Source organism: Myodes glareolus, chromosome 8, assembly GCF_982192425.1.
Source record: "Myodes glareolus chromosome 8, mMyoGla1.1, whole genome shotgun sequence".
Taxonomy (NCBI): domain Eukaryota; kingdom Metazoa; phylum Chordata; class Mammalia; order Rodentia; family Cricetidae; genus Myodes; species Myodes glareolus.
This window is the reverse complement of record NC_142033.1, coordinates 76,626,124-76,653,618: the sequence shown is the minus strand read 5'-3', so window position 1 is coordinate 76,653,618 and position 27,495 is coordinate 76,626,124. Positions and strand designations below refer to the sequence as shown.

Genomic DNA, 27,495 nt, shown 5'->3' with positions numbered 1-27,495 from the left:
TACCCCAGAGTCCAAAGAATAAAACATAACACAACAGGTGATTGATTAGCTTGGCAATGTCGCCTTCTTTTTTCCCTGCCTTTCCACATGGACCCCAAACTCTGAGTGCATCTGGAGTACAGAGAAGTCAGAGAGTGAACTTTCTTCTCCTCTTCAGGTCCTGCCAAGCAAACAATGACCTGGTCCCAGATGACTGCCTTGCCCCAACCCTAAGCTGCCCCCCTCCACCTCGTGTCGTGTGAAACACTGCTCTGAACTGCTGCTGAACTACATCATGGCTATAGGTAATTGTATGAATAATAAAAATAAGTTAAAAATGAGATCTCCTGACTGGCTGTATAGTTCAGTGGTTTATCACATGCTTACCACATACAAGTCCTAGGTTCAGTCCTGATACCAGGCTTTCCCTCCAAACCCCGAGGTATCTTTTTATCATGCTACAGTTACTAAGTTAGTGAAGCCTGGCAAACAGAATGCATGATTGGGTGAGAGTGTGGTGAGACACTGTGCTTGCTGGCGTCACCGAGTGTCTGTTGTTCAAGGGTTGGGACTGACCCTTAGCTAGATACCAGTAACAGAATCTGATAATCTTCTGATAATCCTCATTTAGCTTGAGGAATGAAATCGTGAACTGTGTTCAGAGTCATAAACATGCTGAAAATCATAAATCTCAGCTCTAGGAACACATTTTAAGGAGATACATCCCCCACCCCCAAAAAAAGGAGGAGGGGGAAAAAGAAAGACGATGATACATCTTAGACACAAAGGATCAACCTCTTTTTTTTTTTTTGGTGGGGGAGGAAAAGGTTTATTTGGCTTACCTTTACACTGCTAAATCACTGTCTTAGGGTCTCCACTGTTGTGAAGAGACACCATGATCATAACAACTCTTATGAAGGAAAAGCATTTAATTGGGGTGGCTTATGTTTTCTGAGGTTTAGGCCATTATCTTCGCGGTGTGACATGGTGGCGTGCAGGCAGACATGGCGCTAGAGAAGTGGCTGAATGTCCTACATCTTGGCTTGCAGGCAACAGGAAGTGGTTTGTCCCTCAACCTCATTCTTATTCTACCAGCCCAACTTGCAGTGCTGAAGAGCAGAACCCCCACTACTCTGTGGACCACAATTCCAAACACACTTCCTGATCAGAGACCGAAGGCAAAGGAGTGTTAAAAATCAAGGGGGAAGGAGCAGGCACTCATGCCCGTGTCACATGCTCATGAATGAATGCGTGTGCCCTGGGCAAGGCCTAGAGGGGCCCACATACAGGTAATGGAAGTAAGACTGGGCGAGGGTCTTTCTTTCTGTCCCTAGTGTGACTGTCTGATTCTCATGCTTTTTTGGGCTTCAGAAACGAACTCAGACCATAGATCTGAACCCCGACTGTCTGGTACTGGGCTGGGCACAGCTGAGAAACCCTCATGAGACCTGACATATAGCAGGCAGGGCTTTAGCACCTCTCACTTGGGCACTTGGGGTTTTCATGTGACTGTAGTCATTTTTTTTTTTTTTGAGACAGGGTCTTACTCTGTAGCCCTGGCTGTCCTGCAACTCACTCTGTAGACCAGGTTGACCTTGAATTTACAGAGATTCACCTGCCTCTGCCTCCAGAGAGCTGGGATTAAAGGCCTTGCACTACCATGTCCCTACCAACAGTAACTTCTTGTTTCGAGGGTTTGCGATGTGGAAAAATAGCGGCCACATGAACTGAGGTTCAGATTTCCAGGAGTGTCCTCAATCAAGGACTTGCAGGTGCAGACAGTGCCACACCCCTATCCACTCTGTGTGGGGGATCCTCTGGGATCCTCCGTGTCCTGGAGTGTCCTGGAGGTATCGGGAAAGGAGCTGCTCTTGAGTCCATCTTGATCAGTTTCCTCATAACTCACGGTTCTGTGCCTGCCCACTCCACTGTCCTACCTGAAGCCACCTTCCAAGTAAAACCGTTTGTCCTAGGATACTTGTCTCAGGGTCTGCATCTGGGGGACCAAACGAGAACAGAGATGAGCAGATACCATCCGGAGAGTAACAAGAGAACCGGGAGGTGTTGGGTGCAGGCCCTGTGCTGTCTCAGCCCCTGCTGCTCCTACCCAAGCTTGGACAGCTCCCCTCTGAGCCCACCAGAGTCCATGGGACACTGGATGACGAGGAGTAGGCCCCTCCCGGCAGGCAGCTGTCTGGGCAGGAGCCTCGTGAGTGCCTTGCCGCAGTTATCAGCAGCTCAGCTTTGGCAACAGGGGCCAAGGTCCTTGCCCATCTTGGTGACAGCACGAGCCCAAGGAGAGACTGGAAGATTCCTACTGGAAAGAAGCAGGAGGAGGACCATGGGCCCAGGTTGAGTGGGATTTGCCACCCAGGTCACCTAACCAGAGTTGTTCAGTGGACTAGGCCAGGGCCAGAGCCAAGAAAGAGACCGAGCAAGAGTGGGGAGGAAGGGCAAAGGGATCAAATGAATCCCTGGTTTCCGTCCCCTTTCAGAACCCGAAGGGACTTTCATCACTGAATCACTGTACCCTCAGTGTCCCTTTACTATCTGGGTGCTAATATCAATTAATCAGTTGCTAGGTTGACAGAGCCTATACTTGATGTTGGTCTCAAGAGGTGATGGGTCAGAGTGCAGACTGGAGGCCAAGCCCGGCATAATGTTGACATTCTGCAGCTCCATTGAGCTCCCCAGGCCAAAACCAGGCCAGTGCCTGGTCTAGTAGAAGTACAACCCTGCATCTCTTGCCCAGCTGGCTCGAGCGGCATTTGACTTGGGTTGCACCAGGAAGTGAGTGGGGATTCCAGTATCTTCACTAGGAAGTTCACCTAAGAGGGGGTACATGGAAGGGAGCCATCTGATAGGAGGGGACAGGGTGCGTGAATGATTAACCAGAAGTTCACAGCCCTATTGGTCCTAATCCTGCCAGACGTGTTGTCACTAGGAGGAGGAGGCGGCCTTAATGTGCAACTTTGGGAGCCAGTCCTCAGTCCTCCCCAGCTGTCCCTGAGGCCCGGCCCTACTTCTGCTTCCTGACCCGGGATGGCAGTTGGCCTGAAGGGATGGCTGCTCTGGGCCCTCCTACTGAATTCGGTGAGTCCATTGCTCACGGTTACTTCCTAGTGTCTCCCATTAGGGCAAGGCAAGCCGGGTGTCTGATAGTCAGGAAGGGTCACACAGCTAGGGGAGGTTTCCCATGCCCAGAAGTAAGTGCTGGTGGAGTTGGTCAAGGGGTTGAAGGGACAGAGGGTCAGAGAGGCAAAAGAATGGGGCCTTTGCCTGTGGTTAAGTGGGGATTGAGTTGGGTGCTGGAGGTGGACCCTGGGTGAATATCCCCTGAAATATTCTGGGTTTGGGAGAAGGCCTTGTTATTATCCTTGTTTGTTCTCAGAGTTGGGGGTTGGCATTTGGTAATGCAGGATGTAGGACAGGAGGGTCTTATACTGACTTGTAAAGACAAGTGCCTCTGGCCTCAGTGTGGAGTACAGTCTAGAGACTCAGACTGACAGCACCTCCCCATCTCCTCTGAAGCATGGCCTTTTAAAGCCACACTCTATCAGAAGACTCCTTTTCCTAGTAACCCTGTCTCTATCCACTGGGAGAATATCCCTCCATTGGCGCCCTAAGCATAGACCATGCCACACAAACCTCCCCGAGGCTCTCCCAGCCCTCTGCGTGCTCTCCTTCTGGTGTGGGAGGTCCTTCTGTCTATGTGTTGCTTTTATTGGTTAATGAAGAGATCTGTTTCGGCCAGTGGCTTAGCAGAATAGGGCAAGGTGGGAGTTCCAAGCAGATAGAGAAGGAGAGAACAGGAGACAAGTGGAAGCTATGAATCTGCCACCAGAGACAGACTCGCTGGAACTTTGCCAGTAAACTACAGCCACTTGGCGATACACAAATGAGTAGGAATGGGTTAACCAAAGCTATAAGAGCTAGCTAGCAATACGCTTAAGCTATTGACCAAACAATATTGCAAATAATATAGTTTCTGAGTGATTATTTCGGGTCTGGGCATCCGAGAATGAACAAGCAGCCTCCACCTACATCCTTCTTTCTCTGGCTTCTCACTGTCCAGAAGGTACCCGACTGGGCCAACCAGCTTCAGGGCTAATGGATACTATTGGTCTTCTCTGCAGGCCCAGGGGGATCCCTACACACCCATCCATCAGGCTGGCTTCTGCACCTTTTATGAAGAGTGTGGGAAGAATCCAGAGCTGTCTGGAGGCCTCACGTCACTGTCCAATGTATCTTGCCTGTCTAATACCCCAGCCCGTCATGTCACAGGGGAACACCTGGCCCTCCTCCAGCGCATCTGTCCCCGCCTGTACAATGGCCCCAATACCACCTTTGCCTGTTGCTCCCCCAGGCAGCTGCTATCATTAGAGAGCAGCATGTCTATCACCAAGGCTCTCCTCACCCGCTGCCCCGCCTGCTCTGACAATTTTGTGAGCATACACTGCCAAAACACCTGTAGCCCTAACCAGAGCCTCTTTATCAATGTCACCCGTGTGGCTGAGAAGGACTCTTCACAGCTTCCGGCTGTGGTGGCCTATGAAACCTTTTACGAGCGCAGCTTTGCTGAGGCGGCCTATGAGTCCTGTAGCCGGGTACGCATCCCTGCAGCTGCCTCGCTGGCCGTGGGCAGCATGTGTGGGGTCTACGGCTCGGCCCTTTGCAATGCCCAGCGCTGGCTCAACTTCCAGGGAGACACAGGGAATGGCCTGGCTCCGCTGGACATCACCTTCCACCTCGTGGAGCCTGGCCAGGCCCTGGCAGAGGGGATACAGCCTCTGAATGCGGAAATCGCACCATGCAATGAGTCCCAGGGTGCAGACTCGGCAGCCTGTTCCTGCCAGGACTGTGCAGCGTCTTGTCCCGTCATTGCTCGGCCTCCGGCGCTGCCCCCTTCGTTCTACATGGGTAAAATGCCAGGCTGGTTGGCTCTCATCATTATCTTCAGTGCGGTCTTTGTGTTGCTCACTGCTGTCCTTGTGCGTCTTCGAGTGGCTTCCAACAGGAAAAAGAGCAAGACAACAAGCCCCCAGGAAACCCCCAACCGCCCTCGTAAGCGCAGATTCTCACCTCACACTGTCCTTGGCCGGTTTTTCCAGAACTGGGGCACAAAAGTGGCCTCTTGGCCACTCACTGTCTTGGCACTGTCCTTCGTAGTCGTGATAGCCCTGTCAGTAGGCATGATGTATATAGAACTCACCACAGACCCCGTGGAACTGTGGTCAGCCCCCAAAAGTCAAGCCCGGAAAGAGAAGGCCTTCCACGACGAGCATTTCGGCCCCTTCTTCCGAACCAACCAGGTTTTTGTGACAGCTCGAAACAGGTCCAGCTACCTGTATGACTCCCTGCTGCTAGGGCCCAAGAACTTCAGCGGGATCCTGTCCCTGGACCTACTGCTGGAGCTGCTGGAGCTCCAAGAGAGGCTTCGCCACCTGCAGGTGTGGTCCCCGGAGGCGGGGCGCAACATCTCCCTGCAGGACATCTGCTACGCCCCCCTCAACCCGCACAACACCACCCTCTCGGACTGCTGTGTCAACAGCCTCCTTCAGTACTTCCAGAACAATCGCACGCTCCTGCTGCTTACCGCCAACCAGACCCTCGGTGGCCAGACTTCCCTGGTGGACTGGAAGGACCACTTCCTCTACTGTGCCAAGTGAGTAGATCTGAGGACAATAGGTGCTGCTCTGCCCCCAGGAAACAGGCCGGAGGGCAGCTCCATCTTTCAGAGTCAGGGAGCGCTCCCATGTGTTCCGCCCGAGTCTGTTCGCGCCCCTTCTTAGAGCTCACTCCCGTCTTATGCTCGCTCTCTGCAGCACATTGGGTTTCATAGTCCTTCCAGCTCCATACGATCTTTTTTTCCGTGATGTCCCTGCTGTGGTCTTAATACTTTTTAAAATTATTTTCATTTCATATGCACTAATATTTTGCCTGAATGTTTGTGTGTGCATGGCTTGTACATGTGCCTGATGCTGCAGAGGCCAGAAGAAGTTGCTGGATTCACAGGAACTGACGTGAAGGTCAGTTGTAAGTGGTCAGGTAGATCCTGGGAACCGAACTCTGGTCCTCCGCAAGACCCTTAATAACTGAGCCCCCTCTCCTGCCCTGGGTATCGTCTTAGTTATTTAAATCTAAAGGTGACAGCTCAGGGAGCCTTTGTGCTTGCACTGTTTTGCTTCCCTGACTGCGCCAGGATCTGTAGGGCCTTTGGTAGCCTAGGATTTGGCTAGAAATAGTTCATTTGGGCTTGATCAAGACTGTGGCTGGTCTCTGGTCCTGGGTACCAGGTCAGGTGCTCTAGGGCAGTTTCATTTATCCCCCGATGCTGCTGAGGTTCTGTTTCTGGCTTTGTCCATGTTGGGAGTAGTATAAACAGGATGCCAGCAAGGTCACTGGGCCAAGGGAAGGGTGGTGAGAGGACCCGTAGTGGTGGAGGCTCCTAGAGAAAGAATGGAGAGTGAAGGGCCCCAAAGGGCCTTCTCCCCACCCTGCACTTAAGAACAGGTGAGGGTTACCACAGCCAACGGCATAAATGCTGCTAGGAAAACAGCTTTGACCCTGCAGATCCTAGGCAGATCCCACATTCTTTAAGATCCACTACATTGCCAGGCAGTGGCAGTGCACCCCTTTAATCCCAGCACTCGGGAGACAGAGGCAGGTGGATCTCTGTGAGTCCAAGGCCAGTCTGGTCTACAGAGCAAGTTCCGTGACAGGTTCCAAAGCTAAAGGAGGAAGCCTTTGCTGTCTCTCCCTGCTACTGGCTGTCCATCTTCAGCTAAGTGTCAAGTGTGAGCTGCTTCTTAGGGTGTCTGCATTATTCCTCAGATACAGTCGAACAGAGAGGGGCCGTTGAGAGGCATCAGGGATCAGCCATCCTAGATGCTGTGTGATTTTTTGTTTTTCTGTTTTTTTTTTTTTTGCTGTGTTATTTTGTTTTGTTTTCAGATAAAGTCACACTATTTGAGGTTGTCTTTAAATTCATGCTCTTTTCTCAGCCCCCTGAGGAACGGGGATTGCAGCCCTGTGCTATCATGCTTAGCTTGTACCATCTTTTTTTTTCATATTTTAATATGGGAGAAGGAGCCATCATGCAGCCTGATTTACAAGTAAACTCCTGTACAGTCACTGCTTTATTAGAACTTTGGACTTCAGAGAGAAAGTTCTGGGAACAAGTGCCCTTAGAATTAACTCAGTCAAACATTTAAACATGACATTACAGTACAGTCTCCCAAACCCCAGATGGCATTTAAACAGGCTAACAGATGTCACTACTGGTCTCGAGTGGGCAAAAGAACAGTGTGGCTGACACTGGGTCCCAGGCTAGTATTGCACCACTTGCTTCTGTATCTCAGGGAGCAGAGGGAATCTTAACACAGAGATGATTAGTCCAGGGGTCCTTATGAGAACTGCTACACTCAGGGTCACATCTTTTACTTTGTGAGGAAACTGACAACAGCTGTCCAATTACTCGAAAGCCACCACAGAAGGCACTCACACGACACCCATTTAATCCAAAAGACTCCATCAAAAAATAATTTAGGCTCCTTCACAGAGAAAACAGCCTATTGGAAACCCAGTGAAGTGCCGACTTGTGCCATTTTTATTTTGCTTTTGGATGCTTGTAACTCTTTTTTTATTTTTCAAGACAGGGTTTCTCTGTAGCTTTGGAGCCTGTCCTGGAACTAGCTCTTGTAGACCAGGCTGGTCTCGAACTCACAGAGATCCGCCTGCCTCTGCCTCCCGAGTGCTGGGATTAAATGTCTGCGCCACCGCTGCTCGGCACATGTAACTCTTAAGTGAGCTGATTATGCTTATTTCACAGACTGGAAAGCTGAAGCCCAGAGTGGTTTGGTAAACTGCTTAAGGTCACACAGCAATCTGGTGCTTTTTAGATGGTGCTGTTGACTGGTACACTCCTTCGTGCTGAGAATGTGTGTAAGGAGCTTTGTGTAGGCAATCTGCTCTGTCTCCACAGGGATGTGCTCTGTAGAAAGCATTTCGTTGACAGGGACAAACCTGTCCAAGAGTCCTGACTGGGTGGCTGTAGACACGTGGCTCTGAGTTCCAGGGCTCAACTCAACACTTGGAGGGTCCAGGCTCTGGGAGGGTGGAGAAGGGCAGCATTGAGACCTGTGCTGGAGACGGTCATGGCTCAAGTCTGGGCTCACTGCTTCATTGTGATGCTCATTTGGAACTGAAGTAATGACAGGTCTGGAGTGTTTGGCTATGCTTGGCTATGAGGGGACCTGAGATACACAGAGAGCCCATCATACAGTACCTGTCCAAGAGAGATGCCCAAGGCAGCCCCTACCCCATTCTGTGGACTAGGGGAACCACATGAGAGCACCTTGTGGCAAGATGGTCATTTTGAACCCTCTGGGCCAGGTAGTCTGAAGTCATTGCTCCTCCCTCGGGGAGCTGAGGGCCTGTAGGGAGCTGTAGGCTGGAGCTGTAGGGTGGGGCCAAAGGAAGCAGGCAGGGGCAAGAAAGTATCTTTCCCTTTGTGGTTTCCCTCCAGTGCCCCTCTCACATTCAAAGATGGCACGTCTCTGGCCCTGAGCTGCATAGCTGACTACGGGGCCCCTGTCTTCCCCTTCCTTGCTGTTGGGGGGTATCAAGGTAAGTGGGGTAGACCCTGGGAGGCTAAGGGAGAGGCCATAGTGATAGATGTTTCCAGTGCCTGGGTGCCTGGCTTAAGGAGGCTGCAGAGGATGCTTCTACCTCCCCTCTGCCATTCCTGGCTCTTAATGCTGCTGGGGAGCTCTGGTTTTGTGCCTTTGGCTGGGCAGGGGAACTGGAGGATGGGATAAGGGCATTGTTGGAGTGAGGAAGCAGGAGAGGAACAGGAATGGGAGAAGGGTGCGCCCCGAGGGAAAGAGGGACAAGGGGGCATTAGAAGGGAGGCTCAGAGTTGCTCTCTCCAGGGACGGACTACTCGGAGGCAGAGGCGCTGATCATAACCTTCTCTCTCAATAACTTTCCTGCTGACGATCCCCGCATGGCCCAGGCCAGGCTCTGGGAGGAGGCTTTTCTGAAGGAAATGCAAGCCTTCCAGAGCAGCACGGCTGACAAGTTCCAGGTTGCATTCTCAGCCGAGGTAGGGACCCTGCAGAGTTCCGGGTTCTGTGCTTGCAGTTCCCTAATGGTTCTGGGTCAGTTCCAGTCAAATCCACATCCTGGCTCTACCTGTTCCTGAATGACCCTAGGTGAAAGCCTGTGCCCACCCCAATATGGCACCCGTTAGAGGCTCCTGTAGCTCCCCAGAGCATGCAGTGGGCTGCTCCACAGGGAAACCCAGTAGGTGGTCAGTGACCTGGTTGTGTGTTCGCAGCGCTCTCTGGAGGATGAAATCAACCGCACCACCATTCAGGACCTGCCTGTCTTCGCCAGCAGTTACATTATCATCTTCCTGTACATCTCTCTGGCCCTGGGCAGCTACTCCAGATGGAACCGAATAGCGGTGAGAGCGGGAGGGACACAGCAAGAGGGACCCCGAGCCTAGGACAGCTCTAGAGGGCCTTCGAATGCAGTCTTAGGGAGGGCTCCTTAACCTAGCAAGTTAGACCCATTTGAAAGGAACCCCTCAAAGGGTAGTATTTCTTGGATATGGTCTGTGTTGAAAGGCCCCAAGTTTTCTTCCTGTAATCTAGCATATACCCACTGTCCACACACAAAGTTACCATGTAAAAGGCCATGCCATGCAGTTATGGAAGATGTAGCCAGGCACACCTGCATTTTTGGGAGCCATGGGCCTGCCCCTGGAAGAATGGTACAGCATAGAGACTTAAATATACATATGGGCTCTTCATTGAAGTGGGTGGCACTGAGCACGTGTGAGCACCAAGAGGACCTGCCTGTTCCTCACCCAACCTGGGGAGTAAGAAGAATCTGCGCAGGTACCCTGGTAGCCAACAGGCTGAGCCTAGCTGCATTGCAGGTGGATTCCAAGGCTACTCTGGGCCTAGGCGGGGTGGCTGTTGTGCTGGGAGCAGTCATAGCTGCCATGGGCTTCTACTCCTACCTGCGTGTCCCCTCCTCTCTGGTTATCATCCAAGTGGTACCTTTCCTGGTGCTGGCCGTGGGAGCTGACAACATCTTCATCTTTGTTCTTGAGTACCAGGTAAGAAAGAAGGGGTTCTTTATACCCTCTAGCAACACGACACCCTCGTTAGACAAAGCCCCACATAGAATTGCTGACATACTTGCAGACTTCTTACTCAGGCTTATATGTGTAGGAAATGGCGTGGGTTGACACAAATTTATTCACACTACTTGCTGATGGAAGTTTTCGTCCTGCCTGGTCCCACAGTCATTCAGTCTCCAAACAGAGGCTTATATTAATTATAAACTGTTTGGTCTATTAGCTCATACTTATTACTAAATAGCTCTTACAACTTAAATTAACCCATAATTCTTGTCTATGTTTAGCCATGTGACTTGGTACCTTTTCTCAGTGAGGCATTCTCATCTTGCTTCCTCTGTGTTTGACTGGTGACTATGTCTCTGCCTTTCCTCTTCCCAGAATTCTCTTAGTCTGGTTGCCCCGCCTATACTTCCTGCCTGGCTACTGGCCAATCAGCATTTTATTAAACCAACGCACGTGCAAGAGCACTACCCCACAGCATGCAGTGTCATCTTGAATTTGCTTTCAGTTAAGCACACGGTGTCCAGTGAGTTTTCTGTAGCCATGCATTAGGGTTACTTCTTCCCTGCCTTTACACTACTGTGTGTGGCATCCATGGTAAGCACAAACCAGAGTCCTTTAGCCTCTCTTTGCTGTCAAACACTTAGTGACAAGAATGCTTGGTCCTTTTCATATCTAGAATGCACCAAGTGGTCCTTTAGGCCACAACACAGAAGCGGAAGGTGTGGTTGTGAGTTGTTAGTAGGGCTGTTAGTAGAAGGTCTGGCAGTTGCTCAGATTTGGCCAGGACTTGAAGTCCTTTACCACGCTGCTGCTGGCCTTTAGAGTCTGGTGATCATGGCAGACCCTGTACATTCTGTCTCTTTGCCCACACAGAGGCTGCCTAGGATGCCTGGGGAACAGCGAGAGGCCCACATTGGCCGTACCCTGGGCAGTGTGGCACCCAGCATGCTGCTGTGCAGCCTCTCTGAGGCCATCTGCTTCTTCCTAGGTGAGCGAGGGCTGTCCTCCACCCAGGAGCTGGCCTGCTAGGTTATTCTCCATGGGGGCCGAGTTTCTCGGAAGGCAGTGGGCATTTCCTGCTTTAAACTCTCTGTGCTGACATCCGGTCCATGAAACCAGGATGATCTGACAGATCCTGTGTCCCCAACAGGGGCCTTGACCCCCATGCCGGCTGTGAGGACCTTTGCCTTGACCGCTGGCTTAGCGATTATCCTCGACTTCCTGCTGCAGATGACCGCCTTCGTGGCCCTGCTCTCCCTGGATAGCAAGAGGCAAGAGGTAAAGCCAACTGGGCCAGGACCAAGGAACTTACCCTGCCTGGGTTGCTATGTTCACTGAAAGATGTGGCATTATGACCACAAAGGTAGCCAAGAGAGCTGGGTGGGAGTCAGGGGCATCATTCTGACAGAGGATGTTTGGGATGTGTGTTCTGTAATTTTCCATAGAAAGAGAATTGATTTTTACTTATTTTTGGAAGTCTCATTAGACCTCCTAAAATTATGTAAGTTTACATAATAAATTAGAAAGTTAACAGTAGTCAAGCTGGTGGTTTTTTAGTGATGTAAAATTCAGTATTTGATTGAGACAGGAAATAAAAGCGACAAAAACTGCAGTGGCCATCTCCAGAGCTTCCCTGGGTGGGGTGGTTTCTGGGGTCTGCCTTGGACATGATCTTGAGAGACTGTCATGCTCTAGGCCTCTCGCCCAGACATCTTATGCTGCCTTTCACCCCGGAAACTACCTCCACCTGAACAAAACGAGGGACTCTTACTCCGCTTCTTCCGAAAGATATATGCTCCCTTCCTGCTGCACAGGATCACTCGCCCTGTTGTGGTACGTGGGCTGAGGCAGCTGTACCACTTTAGCAGAAAGGCCAAGAACATTGGCGGCGGGGGGGGGGGGTGTTGGCTGCCCAGGTCCAGGGCAGATACTTGAGGCTAGAGCTCGAGTTTTCCCAGCTCCAGGATGTCTCTCAGAATGCCCGATAATGCCATTCAGGTCTGGGGGAAGGTGAGGTTGTTTGGGGAGGGGTTCTCAGCGCCAGGATGTCTCTCAGAATGCCTGATAATGTCATTCAAGTCTGGGGGAAGATGAGGCTGTTTGGGGAGGGGTTCTCATGTGCCAGTTTCTCCCTCAGATGCTTCTGTTTCTGGCCCTGTTTGGAGCAAATCTCTACTTCATGTGTCACATCAGCGTGGGACTGGACCAGGAGCTGGCTCTGCCCAAGGTGAGTGGCCTCGTCTCAGTCCTTGGTCCTGAGACCTGGGAGAAGCAGCAGTGCCCAGAGGGTGGGGTGGGGGGAGCACATGAGACAAGGCTTGGCACCATGGGAAACCACATCCATGTCTGTAAAGTGCACGGGTTGAGTGTTGGTTCAGGCCACAGTAGGCGCCCTGCATCAGAGGGTTCTCCACGTGGCTATCCACACAGGGACAGCCATTTCCTTCTATGTGAATTCCTTACTGATGATTTTGGAGGGGGGCATTTATTACTTTTATGTGTATGAATGTTTTGTTGGCATGTATGTTTGTGTGCCAGTTGGGTGCCTGTGCTTGCAGAGGTCAGGAAGAGGGTGTCAGATCCCCTGGGACTGAAGTTACAGATGGTTGTGAGCCGCCCTGTGGGTGTTGGGTGGGAACTGATCTCAGGTACTCTGCAAGAGCAACATGTGTTCTTACCTGCTGAGTCAACTCACCAGCCCCCAACATCTGTTATTTTTCTGTGCTTTTAATTTTTGGTGCTGAGGATCAACTCTGGGATCTCTCACTTGTTGGGAAAGCGCTTTATCAGTAAACTATAAAATCTTACCCTGTCTGCATGCTTGTTTGTTTGTTTGATTTGAGTCAGGGTTTCTCTGTGTAACAGTTCTGGCTGTCCAGGAACTTACCTTCATCATCATCATTTTCTTCTTCTTCTTCTTCTTCTTCTTCTTCTTCTTCTTCTTCTTCTTCTTCTTCTTCTTCTTCTTCTTCTTCTTCTTCTTCTTCTTCTTCTTCTTCTTCTTCTCTTTCTCCCTCTTCCTCTTCCTCTTCTTCCTCTTCTTCCTCTTCCTTTTCTTCCTCCTCCTTCTAATAAGTCATGGTACAGGGTTCAAGTAGTATCTATCTGTTTGTAGTGATTCTTTTGTTTTGTTGAGACAGGGTCTCATTTTGTAGCCCAGTCTGGAACACCCTGTCCCCTTGTTTTGGTCTCTTGAGATTCCTGGCAGTGCTGATGCTTTATAGTACTTTCAATTTGCATTTTCAACAACTAGAAATGTTAGACATCTTTTCATGTACATATTGATCGTCTGTATATCTTATGTAAGAAAAAAACATGTTTAAGTCCTTTGCTCATTTTTGAATTGGCTTTTTGTTGTTGATGTTGCTGAGGCTTAAGAGTTCCCTGTGTGTTTAGGAGATTGACATCTTGTCGGAGACCTAATTATCAAAACATTTTTCTCTTTCTGTGGGCTGCCTTTTTATTCTAGTGGTAGTGTGTCTTGGTATGTGAAACATTTTAAAATAGCCAGTCTTTTCCTTTTGTTGCCTGATTGCTAAATCCAAAGTAATGAAGTTTCTCCTGTTTTTCCTAAAGTTTTTTTATAGCTTTAGATCATATATATATATATTTGATATTTATTGAGCTCTACATTTTTCTCTGCACCCTCCCTGCCTCTCCCCTCCCCCCTTCAGTTCTCCCCCAAGGGTCCCCAAGCTCCCAGTTTACTCAGGCGATCTTGTTTTTTTTTTTTTTTTTCTACTTTCTTCTCCCCATGTAGATTAGATCTATGTAAGTCTCTCTTAGTGTTGGCATTGTTCAGTTCTCTGGGATTGTGGTTTGTAGGTTGGCTTTCTTTGTTTTATGTTTAAAAGCCACTTATGAGTGAGTCCATGTGATAATTGTTTTTCTGTGTCTGGGTTATCTCACTCAAAATAATGTTTTCTAGCTCCATCCATTTTCCTGCAAAATTCAAGCTGTCGTTATTTTTCTGCTGTGTAGTACTCCATTGTGTAAATGTACCACATTTTTTTTTCTGGCTCTGACAAACAAAGCTACTATGAACATAGTTGAGCACATGTCCTTGTGGCACGATTGAGCATCCTTTGGATATATACCCAAAAGTGGTATTACTGGGTCCTGAGGAAGGTTGTTTCCTACTTTTCTGAGAAATCGCCACACTGACATCCAAAGGGGTTTTACCATCTTGCATTCCCACCAGCAATGCAGAAGTGTTCCCTTTCCCCACAACCTCTCCAGCATAAGTTGTCATCCAAAGCAATGAAGTTCCTCCTGTTTCTCCTAAAGGTTTTTCATAGCTTTAGATCTCATACTTAAGCCTTTGATTCATTTGAGTTTTTTGTTTTGTTCTGTTTTGTTTTTGAGATAGAGTTTCTTCGTGTAACTCTGGTTATCCTAGAACTCACTCTGTAGACAAGGTTGGCCTTGAACTCAGAGATCTGCCTGCCTCTGCCTCCTGAGTGCTAGGGCTAAAGATGTTCACCTGGTTTTGAGTTGATCTTTATAAATGATGCTGTGGAAATGTCCAGATTTTAATTTTATTCAGTTTCCTCAGGACCATTTACTAAAAATAAAATATAGCTTTCCTTCATAAAATGGCTTTGGCACCCTTACCAAAACAAACCTCCCAAACATGCCTGTGTATCTTTACTGTGCTCCGTTGGTCTCTGTGCCTGCTCTCATGGCCGTCCCACCCTGCTTTGATTCAGTAGGTGAATTCCTTTCTTTTTTTTGAAAAAAAATTTATTTATTTATTTATTTATTATGTATACAATATTCTGTCTGTGTGTATGCCTGCAGGCCAGAAGAGGGCACCAGACCTCATTACAGATGGTTGTGAGCCACCATGTGGTTGCTGGGAATTGAACTCAAGACTTTTGGAAGAGCAGGCAATGCTCTTAACCTCTGAGCCATCTCTCCAGCCCTGCAGTGAATCTTTTGGTGGTTTTATTTTTGGTAGTACTGATACTGGAACAATATTTGTCATCCAGACTGTGAACATGGGATGTGCTTCTGTTTGCTTATGTTTTCCTTTCTTCTAAGAACCATACCATCCTATACATTTTTTTTTTTGAGACAGGGTCTCACTATGTACTCACTGCATTCATCTGGTTGGCCTTAAACTCACAGAGATCGCCTGGTTCTGCCTCTCGAGTCGTGGGACTAAAGGTGTGCATCACCACACTAGTCCTAAGCTACTGGCTCCCTGCAAGCTAAGCACCTGAGCTACGCCCCAGCCCTCCTCTCTGAAAGACTTTCCCTTTCCTACTTTGAATATATAACTCCACCATCCCAAACTTGCTGCTGAGGAGTGTGGGAATGGCTGCATTGTGTTCCTTCCATGTGACAAGAATTTCTCTCGTGTTGTCTACAATGCCCTTTGATGTTGGCTTTTGACAGTCGTACCACCACGTGCTTTGGGCTAGATTTGCTTGAATTCATTCTATTAGACCTTGCCTGAGTTCCTTTAATGTTTATATTTATGTCTTTCTTCAATTTGGGGGAATTTTTGGCTATTATTTCTTCAAATAATGTTTCTTTAATTTTTCTTCTCTTTCTGAAATTCTTACAATGCATATATAGGTTTACTTGATGTCTCCTGAGACTTCTCTGTGTGTTTCTTGGTGTGTACTTCATGTGTGTGTCAGGGCCTGTTCCTCTGAGTACATGGTTCTGTGTGTACCTCAGTCTGTGTCTTGTATATATGTGTGCATGCACTCTGGATACATCTGAGTGAGTTCCCTTCCATGTGCCTCTGAGCACGCATATCTGAGTGTTTATCCGTGTGTACACTGTGTGTGTGTGTACCTCTAGACATGCTCCTCTGTATACTTCTCGGCTTACCTCAGTAGGTACATTCGCATGGACTGTTCAGCATGCACCTCTGTAATGAACTGGGTGCACACGGTCTCCCGAGACTCAGAGAGTCCCTTCTTTTCCAGGACTCCTACCTGATCGACTACTTCCTCTTTTTGAACCGATACTTTGAAGTGGGGCCTCCAGTGTACTTTGTCACCACCTCGGGCTACAACTTCTCCAGCGAGGCAGGCATGAATGCCATTTGCTCTAGCGCAGGCTGTGACAGCTTCTCTCTAACCCAGAAGATCCAGTATGCCACTGAATTCCCTGAAGAGTAAGTGGCTGGTCTCCCCGGCACCCCGACTTGCCCCTTCCCTTCTTCCTCTCCTGTTTTCTCTTCCTGCATGCTCTGCCCCTGCAGCTAGCAAGGCCAGAGGAGGCCCAGTGCAGGGCTCGGGAAGGAGTCACCAGGCTCACTGGCTCTCCCTGCTTTTCGTCGTCTGGCCTCAGGTCTTATCTGGCGATCCCTGCATCCTCCTGGGTAGATGACTTCATCGACTGGTTGACTCCATCCACCTGCTGCCGCCTTTATACCTTTGGTCCCAATAAGGATGAATTCTGTCCTTCAACTGACAGTGAGTGTGGGGCTGCAGGGGGCTCACTGCCCATTACAGCTTAGGGAAATTGAGGCAAGAGAGGAGACAAGATTGGTAAGGCTCTCAGTTACCCCACCACACCCATAGGGTTCTGGCAGGTTAGGCCTTAGGCACCTGTACTTGTGCATCCCTGGGGTCTTATGCCTTTGCTTGTAGAACATGCTGGTTGTGGGCAGTGGTCAGTAGAGCTGGGAGTGGAGCTGTGGCCCTGTGTGTGACGGTGCTGTGTTTATAGGTGTGAAAGAACCCAGTGCTTCACCTAAGGTCCCTTTCCTACCATCCTGTAGTGACCAAGAGGGGCACATCTCCCCCAATTGGGGGTTGCAGGAGTAAACTCCTCAACACTGGGGACTTTAGATTGGGGCACAGAGAGGGAGTCACAACAGGAGCTGCCGTGCCCTCTGTGTCACTGCCCAGAGTCCCTCCTCCCTACAGCTTCCTTCAACTGTTTAAGAAACTGCATGAGCTTCACGCTGGGCCCCGTGAGGCCCACACCAGAACAGTTTGACAAGTACCTGCCCTGGTTCCTGAACGACCCACCCAACATCAGATGTCCCAAAGGGTACGTTCAGAGATTGGCTCTTGCTGGATTCTGGAGATGGTGGACCCAGAGGGACAGAAGTGTCCAGTCATGGCTTCCCTGGGATACAGTGGGTGGGTTGACAGGACAAGGTCTCATCCCCACTAAGCCTCTGCTCTGGCCTCTTCTTTGCAGGGGTCTAGCAGCGTATAGCACCTCCGTGAATCTGAGCTCAGATGGCCAGGTTATAGGTAAGTATGGCTAGTTTGGGGAGGAGGTCTCAAGTCACCTAGTTGCTTTAGAGTCCCCCAAGAGCGCCTGTGTGTCTGATATGCGTGTGTGTGTGTGTGCGCGCGCGCGTGCATGCATGTGTGTGTGATTGTCCTGGGCTTGTCAGCAAGGAGCCTACTTCCCAACTCCATGAGCTAGGACTTTACTCATTCTTTCACCCCCAGTCCAAGCCACTGTGAACATATGGTAGCCTTTCTAAGAGCTCCTGTCATACTTGGGAGCCACCCACATCAACACATAGTCACTCGTGTGTGTGTCATATGGCGATGTCAGCAGCAGCTGCTGACTAAAGGAGGTAGGATGCCACTGTGTAGGGCAAGCCCGAGAGCCGTCAACAGCAACAAGGGGGGTGAAGTCGGACTGGTGGGGAGAAGGATCCAGTGTGTTATCAGCATAGCACAGCAGGTAGCAGAGCCAGATAGCTGTCTGCCTGGAGGGAGCCAGCCACGGTGAGATCTGTGTTGAGGACCCTGTGGAGCTGGCACAGGGGTGGAAGCATCGAATGAGTTCATTTTTTACTAACTGCAACTGTAGCACACTCACCCCATTCTCTCAGCTAACTCTTCTATGAAGTTCCCATCTTCCAAGAAGGCAGCCCACCTGGTCCTCATCTCAGGGCATGCAGACCCCACGTAGTCAAAAGGGAGTGGGGTGTCAAGGACGGAGGGGTGGGTTGTTTCTTGGAGGGAACCCTGCCCCACATAACCCAGGGTAGGTCTGCATCCATCATGGACCTTAATACCCCACAGCAGCACTTTTCCAAGTGAGAGCCCCGCCCCCCCCTCCCCCCCCCCCGCCACACAACAGTATCAGCATCGTCAGGAAAACGTCGCCTGAGACTTGCTAGACCATATCTCTGGATGGGGATGATCATGCCTCTAGTTGTGAACTACCTGCAGGTGCCCCTCAGGTTTGACGTCAGGCTCCACAGGCACCTAGTACCTTAAGTCTGTGTGTCTCGTGGATCTCTGTGAGTTCAAGACCAGCCTGGTCTATAGAGCGAGTGGCAGGACAGCTAGGGCTACACAGAGAAACACTGTCTTGAAAAAAAAATTAAAAAAAAGAATACAATTGTCCTTATTGGCAGGATTCCTAAGTCACGGCTCTAATAATCCAGTCATTTTGTTTGCCTGTCTTTCTTTCTAGTCTGTTCCTTTAGGAATGGGCAAACTGAAAAATTAATATTTTTTGAGACAGGTTCTCACATAGCCCACATTAGTTTAGAACTTTCTATGTAGTATTAAATGCCTGATCCTCCTGCCCCCCAAGTACTGAGACCATAAGAATGAAGCATCACACTTCAACGAAAACCAGGCTAAATTTGTGTGTAAAAATCCAGTGCATGAGCCGGGCGGTGGTGGCACACGTTTTTAATCCCAGCACTCAGGAGGCAGAGGCAGGCGGATCTCTATGAGTTCGAGGCTAGGCTCCAAAACTACAGAGAAACCTTGTCTCAAAAAGAAAAAAAAAATCCAGTACATGTTTTGGAAGCACACAAGGAGGATTTTGGTTCTGCCAGGGAGATCTTAGTTTTGTTTTGATTTTAAGATAGTAACTCACTCTCTAGCCCATGCTGGCCTTGAACTTGCAGTTATTTTCCTACCTTAGCCTGCTGGGTGTGTGATTACAGGTGGTATACAGGGGTGTTTTTTTTTTTTTTTAAGATTTATTTATTTATCATGTACACAGTGTTCTGCCTGCAGGCCAGAAGAGGGCACCAGACCTCATTATAGATGATTGTGAGTCACCATGTAGTTGCTGGGAATTGAACTCAGGACCTCTGGAAGAGCAACCGGTGCTCTTAAGCCCTGAGCTATCTCTCTAGGCCCCAGGGGTAATCTTTTAGGTTTCAACTGTCAAGGTCGGTTGAATGACTGACTTTGGGTTTCCGAGAATGGCAGCAGGAGCAACTATAGTTTGTTTGTTTTTTTGTTGGGGGGACGGGGCTGATGCAAAGTGCAAATGCAGGCCTTGGGCCTGGAAGATGGCTCAGAGGTTCAGAGCACTGGCTGCTCTTCCAGAAGACCCAGGTCTGACTCCCAGCACCCATATGGCAGCTCATAACTGCCATTAACTCCAGTTAGAGGGGATCCCATGCCCTCTTCTGGCCTCCACGGGCACCAGGAATTCATGTGGTGCCCAGACATATATGCAGTCAGAACAACTCACACACATTAAAAATAAGTAAGAAAATGCAGGTCTGTTGTAGAAAATCGATTAGGAATTTCAGGTGGCGCTGGCAGAATCCTGAACCCAGCCCGATCACGTGTCTGTGTCACTGTCTCTGGAATGCGAGGATGGGTGTGACCTTTGACTTTTCTCTCCTGTGCTGTGGTCCTTCAGCCTCTCAGTTCATGGCCTACCACAAGCCCCTCAGGAACTCAGAGGATTTCACAGAAGCTCTCCGGACGTCCCGACTGCTAGCCGCCAACATCACAGCTGAACTGCGGAAAGTGCCCGGCACAGACCCCAACTTCGAGGTCTTCCCCTACACGTGAGAACTGGGGGGCTGGGTCAGGGATGTGGGAGGTAGTAGTCACACTAGAGATGTTGGGGGCTGCAGGCTTTTGAGTGATCTTGAGGGAGGAGGGCCAGTTTTGTCTCTGGTGTCTCCTGGGGTAGCCTGGGGCCTGCTCACTTCTTACACGGGCTAGCATCCGTCTTGAACCTCTGAATCTCACGTTTTCCTTCTGAAATGGGATGTCCTTCCCACCGGACGGCTGGTGCTCTGACCACTCCCTGCTCTCTGGCAGGATCTCCAACGTGTTCTACGAGCAGTACCTGACTGTCCTCCCTGAGGGGATCTTCACACTGGCTCTCTGCTTCGTGCCCACCTTTGTGGTCTGCTACCTCCTGCTGGGTCTGGACGCGCGCTCAGGCATCCTCAACCTGCTCTCCATCATCATGATCCTCGTGGACACCATCGGGCTCATGGCTGTGTGGGGTATCAGCTACAACGCTGTGTCCCTCATCAACCTTGTCACGGTAACTCGCAGAGCAGGCCACAGGTGGCCTTTGGCAGTTGGGGATCTGAACCCGTAAGCCAACCCCTCGGTTCTGTGCAGGCTCCAGACACCTGCCTGGCTTGCTTTCCTGTTTCCTTTTCTTCCCTGTCTACTGCCTTGCCAGCTGAAGTTCCCTCTCTGCCTGTAGGCAGTGGGCATGTCTGTGGAGTTTGTGTCCCACATCACCCGGTCCTTTGCTGTCAGCACCAAGCCTACCCGGCTGGAGAGGGCCAAGGACGCTACCGTCTCCATGGGCAGTGCGGTGAGTGGAGAAAGGTGGATCACCCTGTGCTCTGCCGGATCCTCCATGTCCTGTCTGACTTCTGGATATGGCCCTTCTCCCCCGCCAGGTGTTTGCTGGAGTGGCCATGACTAACTTCCCAGGCATCCTCATCTTGGGCTTTGCTCAGGCCCAGCTTATCCAGATCTTCTTCTTCCGCCTCAACATCGTAATCACCTTGCTGGGCCTGCTGCATGGCCTGGTCTTCCTGCCAGTTGTCCTCAGCTATCTGGGTGAGTACCCGTGCCCACCCCTGTCAGGAGGCCATAGCTTTGAGTATTGACCCAAATGGTGCCTGCTCCCTTGGAAAACTCATAGAGTCCAGGCCAAGATTGTGACCATACTTCCTACTTTGTGTTTCATTGAATATGCTATACGCACGTTTCTTTGTAAACTGACTGTGTCTTAAACACTGTGTTGCCTGTTGCACTTTTTAAACCTGACTTTTGTACACACACACACACACACACACACACACACACACACGCTTTTCCAGTGCTTCTGGGGATGGAACCTAGAATATTGCACACGGAGTTGCACCTAAGCATAGAGATCTATTTTACACTGAGAAATGATGTGTGTGGGCACACAAAGATAAGTAACTAAGACAAGTAGCTTACAAAATAATACTTTCTCTAATACACGAAGGATTCTGATATTTTGGTTCTATCCTATCATTGCTTTGAAAATTCTGGCGTTGATCTACAAGTTTCATTTAATATTAGTGGGTAATAACTCAGTTTGAAAACACTGTACTATTGTATGCTCTGTCACCTGCTTTGTTTTGTATTTTTCTTCACCTGCATAGAAATCATGGGCAGGCAAAGGGAATGCTGGTCTCTGGCATTTTATTCCCCTCAGTGTTTGGCAGGAGCAGCAGTGGCAGAAGGCAGGTGGAGGCAACAGCAAATGACACCCTTGTACTGCAGCCCTTGTGTAGGCCTTGGGTGTGCGGACCCTTAGCCCTGTAGCCTCCAGAGTCACCACTCTCAGCCTAGGGTGCTGCCACCCGGTCTGTGCGTACAGCTTCTCTGCTGCATCTCCTTAGAGCCTAGCTCTCTGCCCTCGCTTGCCCTCTGTCTCCATCTGTCATCCTGCCATGACTGCTCTAAAGCTGCATCCTGGCTTCAAGTAGCCTGTTGTCTCACTGCTGTCTCCTGAAGCCTCCAGTGCCGTGTGTCCCACCCATGCTACTTCTTTTGTTCTGTTACCAGCTCAGCCACACTTCTAAAACAAAGTAGGAAAGGATCACCCATGAAGGCGGGTACCCAGGAGGCCTGATGTTGCAACACCAGGGGGCAGCCCGTAAGGCTGCCTCAGTAGACTTGGAGCAGCTTGGTTATGTAACAAGAAAAGGTGTGTTTTGGTGTAGTGGCATTTTATTTGTATTTTAATAAATAAAGCTTGCCTGAAGATCAGAGAGTAAAACAGCCCCAGTAGTCAGCCTTACAGACCAGGCAATGGTAACACACACCTTTAATCCCAATAGTCACACTAGTTGCCATAGAAACCAGGCGGTGCATGCCTTTAATCCCAGCCCTAGAGGGGATTATAAAACGGGAGGAGACAACTCTCAATCTGTCTCATTCTGAGATTCCTGGAGTCGTTTCAGACTTAGGTTGAGGTAAGAGCCAGTGGCTGCTGGCTGGATGTTTTGCTTTTCGGATCTTCCGGTTTAACCCCAATTTCTCTCTCTGAGTTTTTATTAATCATACTTTATTTTGGTCAAGCACAGTTTATGTTTGGAATCACAATCTTGCCTCTTAGCATCAACTGTAGTCACTGAGGCTCTGTTTTGGGCCAATTGCAACCTGCCTTCTTATCATTTATTACGTCACTTGGCTTGTGCTTTGGGCCTTGCCTGTTAGCATCAGTTACAACAGTTCTCCAGCAACACCACCAGGGGGCGTGTTCATCCTCTGGAAGGTGCAGTCATAGGGGCTGTTTGGTTGAGAGGTCTCAAGGCAGCCAGACTAGCAAGGAAGAATCCCACAGCCACTGCTTTGGAAGGCAAAGTGCCCAATCCTGCAACATCTTGTTTTTTTGTTTTTTTGTAAGGGTGTGAACGTCAAAATGAGTGCTTACAATATAATCTAAAGAATTTATTAGAATGGATAATGATTTTAGATGGTGATTCACAGTGCTTAACTCCAAAGTACTCCAGGGAGAAGTGTGTCTCCTCATCCGTCTCACTTCCTCCACTGTTTGTTTAGGTAGCTTGCAACTACTGGTCATTAGATTATTTTTTGACTATACAACTGTGGCCAGCACTGCAGTGACTGACCTTGTGGGTGAACCTTTGACCTTGTCATCCAATATCTTCCTGGAGAAAACCTGGGAATGTTGACTACTGATACCAGTTGTTGATGCTTGCCACAGAGTCAGTTTATTTTATTATTTATTTTTGGTACTAGAGTTATTTATAGGATCTCACTGGCCATTTTTGGGGAAGAGAATGTGTGTGTTGGGGACAGTATGGACCAGTCCTGAGATGCTCCAGCCATGGGCTGGAAGTTTCTAGACCGATAGGGGCTGGGGAGTGCCAAGGCCCTTGCAAGCCTATCACCCACAATGCTGTAGCTGTAGCCAGGAATACACTGAAGCTAGGGCTATGTAGGCAGAGTCCCAGAAAGGCAATGGTAAGAAGTCAGAGCCTGACTTCTTGGTTGCCCTGTGCCATGGGTTTGTGTTACAGAGTAAGGAAGAGTGCTTTTCATGGGAGGGCTGCCTGCGGTGCCAGTACCAGACTGTCCCCAGGAGAAAGGGAGAGAGAGACTGGGTGTCAGGGACCCTCTGAGAGAGCATGCCTGCTGAGGTGGACTGGTGAGGGTGGTGAAATAGCTGTTGTTGGGGTGAGGCAGGAGGCGCAGATGAAGCCGGAGCCCAGCTCCCACGTCCTAGCTTTGCATTCCTGACTGCGATGCCTGTGATATCTCTGTGCCGCCGTTTGCATGCCTCTCTGACCATAGGTCTATGTTCTTTCTCTTCTGCAGGACCTGACGTTAACCCGGATCTGGTACTGGAGGAAAAACTAGCCACAGAGGCAGCAACGGCCCCAGAGCCTTCTAGCCCGAAGTACCCCATTCCCGACACAGACTATGTTAACCACGGTTTTGAAGACTCTACCCCTGGTGCTAGCGCTGCTGGCAGCTCTTTGCCCAAAAGTGGCCAGAAGTTTTAATGGAGTAGGAGGTTATTCAGGCTCTGTGTCTTCCCTCTGGGTGTCCTCAAGACCTGGGGGAGATTGTTCTAGAAAAATGGCTGGCATTCTGACCATGAGGCAGCCATCAGCACTGGCAGTGGCCCCTTGCTTTCATACCAGGTTCCGAGGCTTTGGACAGTGTGAGATTGCTTCCTCCTTCTGGCCCAGGGTCCCGGGGCTGCCGAGGACATGTCTGTCTCAGACTCAGTCAGGGTATATATTTCTCACCCAGTTTTTTCCCTCCCTTATCAAAACTATCTCTAGGGGCGGAAGAGAAGGCTCAGTGGTTAAGGAGCTCTTGCTGCTCTTACAGAGGACCTAGGTTCAGTTCCCATCACCCACACAGTGGTGCACAACCATCTACAACTCAGTTCTGGGGGATCTGACACCTTCTTTTGACCTTCACAGGCACCAGACATGCATGTGGTGCACATATGTATAGGCAGACAGAACACTCATACACACAAAACAAACAAATAAATCTAAAAAAGACTTAGGAGAAATCTCTAGGGCCAGTGAGATGGCTCAGTGAGTAAAGGTGATTACCATGAAGCTTGATGATCTGAGTCTGGTCCCTGGAACTCACATGATGGAGGGAGAGAACCAACCCTCTCAAGTGCTCCTCTGAATGTCATGCAGTGGCACCCATACTCCCACAGGATAAAAAAAATATAATTCAAAATCTAAACCCCAGTCTAGGATGGGGTCATAGGTTAGTAGTGGAGCAGCAGCGTGCTAGCCTCGTGTACACGGGTCCAGTCCTCAGCACTGCACAGTGAGTGAGAGAGAGCTCCGACCCGGTCCCTAGCATGCCGCCACTTCCAGTAACGGCAAATGCCTTTGTTTACCGGCACCCCTGTGAATATTAAAAGACAAATCTCCATTTCAAGACAGTAATGATTTTTTGGTCATTGTTTTTCGAGACAGGGTTTCTCAGCAGCTATGGAGCCAGTTCTGACAGCAGATCTTTTAACATTCTCATCCTGAGAACAGGGAGTAACCCCACCTTGGGCTGTGGCACTGTGGGAGAGCAGGAAAGGCAGAGGGCACCCATGATTCTTTCTGACCTGAGGAGGAGGAGGGCCTCACAGCACCATGTGGAATATGACATGAAGTTTGGTCTCCAGTTTCAGCAACTATTAAACCTGTGTGTCTGTCTAAAGGCTGAGAACTTCAGGGGTGGGAAAGTTTTCTGGCCTGAAGCACAGGCCCATTGGCTTCAAGCTGCCCAACCTGATCCTGGCACATTGGTTTTGGCAGAGACAGAGAATACACTTTGTTCTGGCCTGGAGAGATGGCTCAGTGGTTAAGAACACTGGCTGTTCTTCGAGAGGTCCTGAGTTCAATTCCCAACAACCAAATGTTGGCTCAAAACCATCTATAGTATGATCTAATGCCCTCTTCTGGCATAAAGCCATACATGCAATAGAGCACTCATATACATAAAAAATAAATCTTGCTCTTTGTGAAGCACAGATTGCTTAATAAATATTTGTTGAACAGAAATGGTGTTTTCATCACATGACCTGCTCTGGCTGCCTCTGGGTTAGGAGTAACTTCTGCACATGACACAGTGATATACGTATCGGGGAGTGGTTTATAGAAATATTATGTTTTGTCCTATTTTTCCTCTCTATTTCCAAGAAAACAGCCTTGTAACATGTTCACTTGCCTTATGAGACTGTGATGGGTGGGAGTACTGTCCTTCACTGTGAGGTGTAAGGTTATGACATAGGGCTTCCCCTACCCTGGAGTGGCCTGTGAAGCAGGCACATTTGGAGAACCTTCTGGAGAAGCCCAGGGTGCATTCACGATTGAGCGATGTAAACTACCAGCTCTGAAAAGGTGCTCTGCCAGGGTGAGATTGTTCAGGAACGTTCCAGATCACCTTGTGAGCCTTTTCACTCTGTGTTCGGCTCCTGTGTAGTCGCGGAGCAGTTGTGATTCCTCCTCTGGTGGATGGAAAGGAGCCAGCACCTCTGGAACCTACTCTCTGCTTTCTGGTCTGCCAATTCCCTGTGTGCATCATTTTACTAGTTGATCTTTATGAGGTTCACTGGTAGGCCAGGAAGGATAGGAAAACTGGTTAAAGGAGATCTGCCACCGAATAGAGGCTGGATCTCACAAGTCATGTTGTTACAGCTCTACAGCTGCAGGGTACACCAAGGGGTGTGAAGAACAAAACAGAGTCTACTAACAATGACATTTCGAATCAGGGAAGAACAGACCATTCATGCACAAAGTCTGGGAGCAGCTATTTTGTCATCTGGATCAAAACAAAGTATCTCTATATCACTCCACACTAGCAATACTAACAGATGAATTAACTGTCCTATGCATGCTTCTGAGGAAGAAAAACTTACTCTATCTTATAGCCAGCTGTGACCTCAGCCAGTTATAAGTGACCTGGCAAGATATGTCCACAGGTGCAGTAGTGACATGAACGTTGTGAGACTGACCAACCAATTTCTAATTTTTAAAAATTTCCTTATTTGTTGACTTTTTGATGTACACACACGTTTAACTTGAATTGATGTATTTGCGTCACGTGCATCCCTAGAGCCTGCGGGACAGAAAAGGGTGTCGGATTTCTTGGAACTGGAGTTACAGACTGTTGTGAACCACCATGTGGGTTCCTCTGCAAGAAGCAGCAAGGGGTCTGGAGAGATGGCTCAGAGGTTAAGAGCATTGCCTGCTCTTCCAAAGGTCCTGAGTTCAATTCCCAGCAACCACATGGTGGCTCACAACCATCTGTAATGGGGTCTGGTGCCCTCTTCTGGCCTGCAGGCATACACACAGACAGAATATTGTATACATAATAAATAAATATTTTTAAAAAAAGAAGCAGCAATACTCTTAACTGCTGAGCCATTTCTCCAGTGCCCCCCCCACCAAAAAAAAAAGAACCCAAATACTTTTTGATTTAATTTAAAGTCAGCTCTGCAAGATAGAACACATGCGTGGTATCATTAACTGGGCTAGAAGTTTGTGACCAACTAGGCCATAGGCCATAGGGGAGAACCTAGTATTAGTATTCTGCTAAATGGACATAGTAAGACTTCTCTCCAAGTTCTTATCTTTATACTCATAGATCAGTGCATCTCTCAACTTTCACCAGAGAAACTTCTTTTTGAAGTAGGCGGTGACTAATACAGCCACCTACAACTGGTCAACAGGCAAAGAGTAAGAGATTGTGGAGTGTTCAACTCTAAATGGGGCATCTATATCACCTCCCCTCCCTACAAGACTCAGAGACCACTGTGGAAGAGGGGCAGAAAGACTGAGAGCAGGAGCGAGTGAACCGCCACGGTTAGTATTTGCCATTGCGCCTGTGAACTCACAGGGGCTGGGACTGCACGCACAAGCACAAGACCCTCACAGGCTCAAGCCAAACAAAATCTTAGCAGGAATGAAGGAGGGGCTCACAAAGTGTCACCCATACCTGTGGCACTACTGGCAACTGAATGCTACATAATAAATAGTCACTTTTCTCCAGGGATGCAGGCCCTGAGAACTTACCCATGTTCCAGTAGATGGTCCCACACCCATGCACATACAGGCAGCACTGAATGAATTCAGTGGTTGTAAAACTGAAGAGAAAGAAAGA

The 27,495-nt window shown here is 49.2% G+C and overlaps 1 protein-coding gene across 1 annotated transcript; it reads left to right on the top strand.

Annotated features, from left to right (window-relative positions):
- Nucleotides 1-2,913: 2,913 nt before the first annotated feature.
- Nucleotides 2,914-25,394, top strand: Npc1l1 (NPC1 like intracellular cholesterol transporter 1). Its single transcript, XM_087909165.1, has 19 exons — nt 2,914-3,072; nt 4,116-5,644; nt 8,507-8,607; nt 8,913-9,085; nt 9,320-9,448; nt 9,926-10,108; nt 11,009-11,123; nt 11,286-11,413; nt 11,831-11,968; nt 12,273-12,362; nt 16,078-16,268; nt 16,445-16,569; nt 17,026-17,152; nt 17,306-17,361; nt 19,745-19,895; nt 20,155-20,386; nt 20,555-20,668; nt 20,757-20,919; nt 23,680-25,394. Exons 1-19 carry the CDS (start codon nt 3,022-3,024, stop codon nt 23,865-23,867), a joined length of 3,984 nt encoding a protein of 1,327 aa, XP_087765291.1. The 5' UTR covers nt 2,914-3,021; the 3' UTR covers nt 23,868-25,394.
- The last annotated feature ends 2,101 nt before the right edge of the window (nt 25,395-27,495 follow it).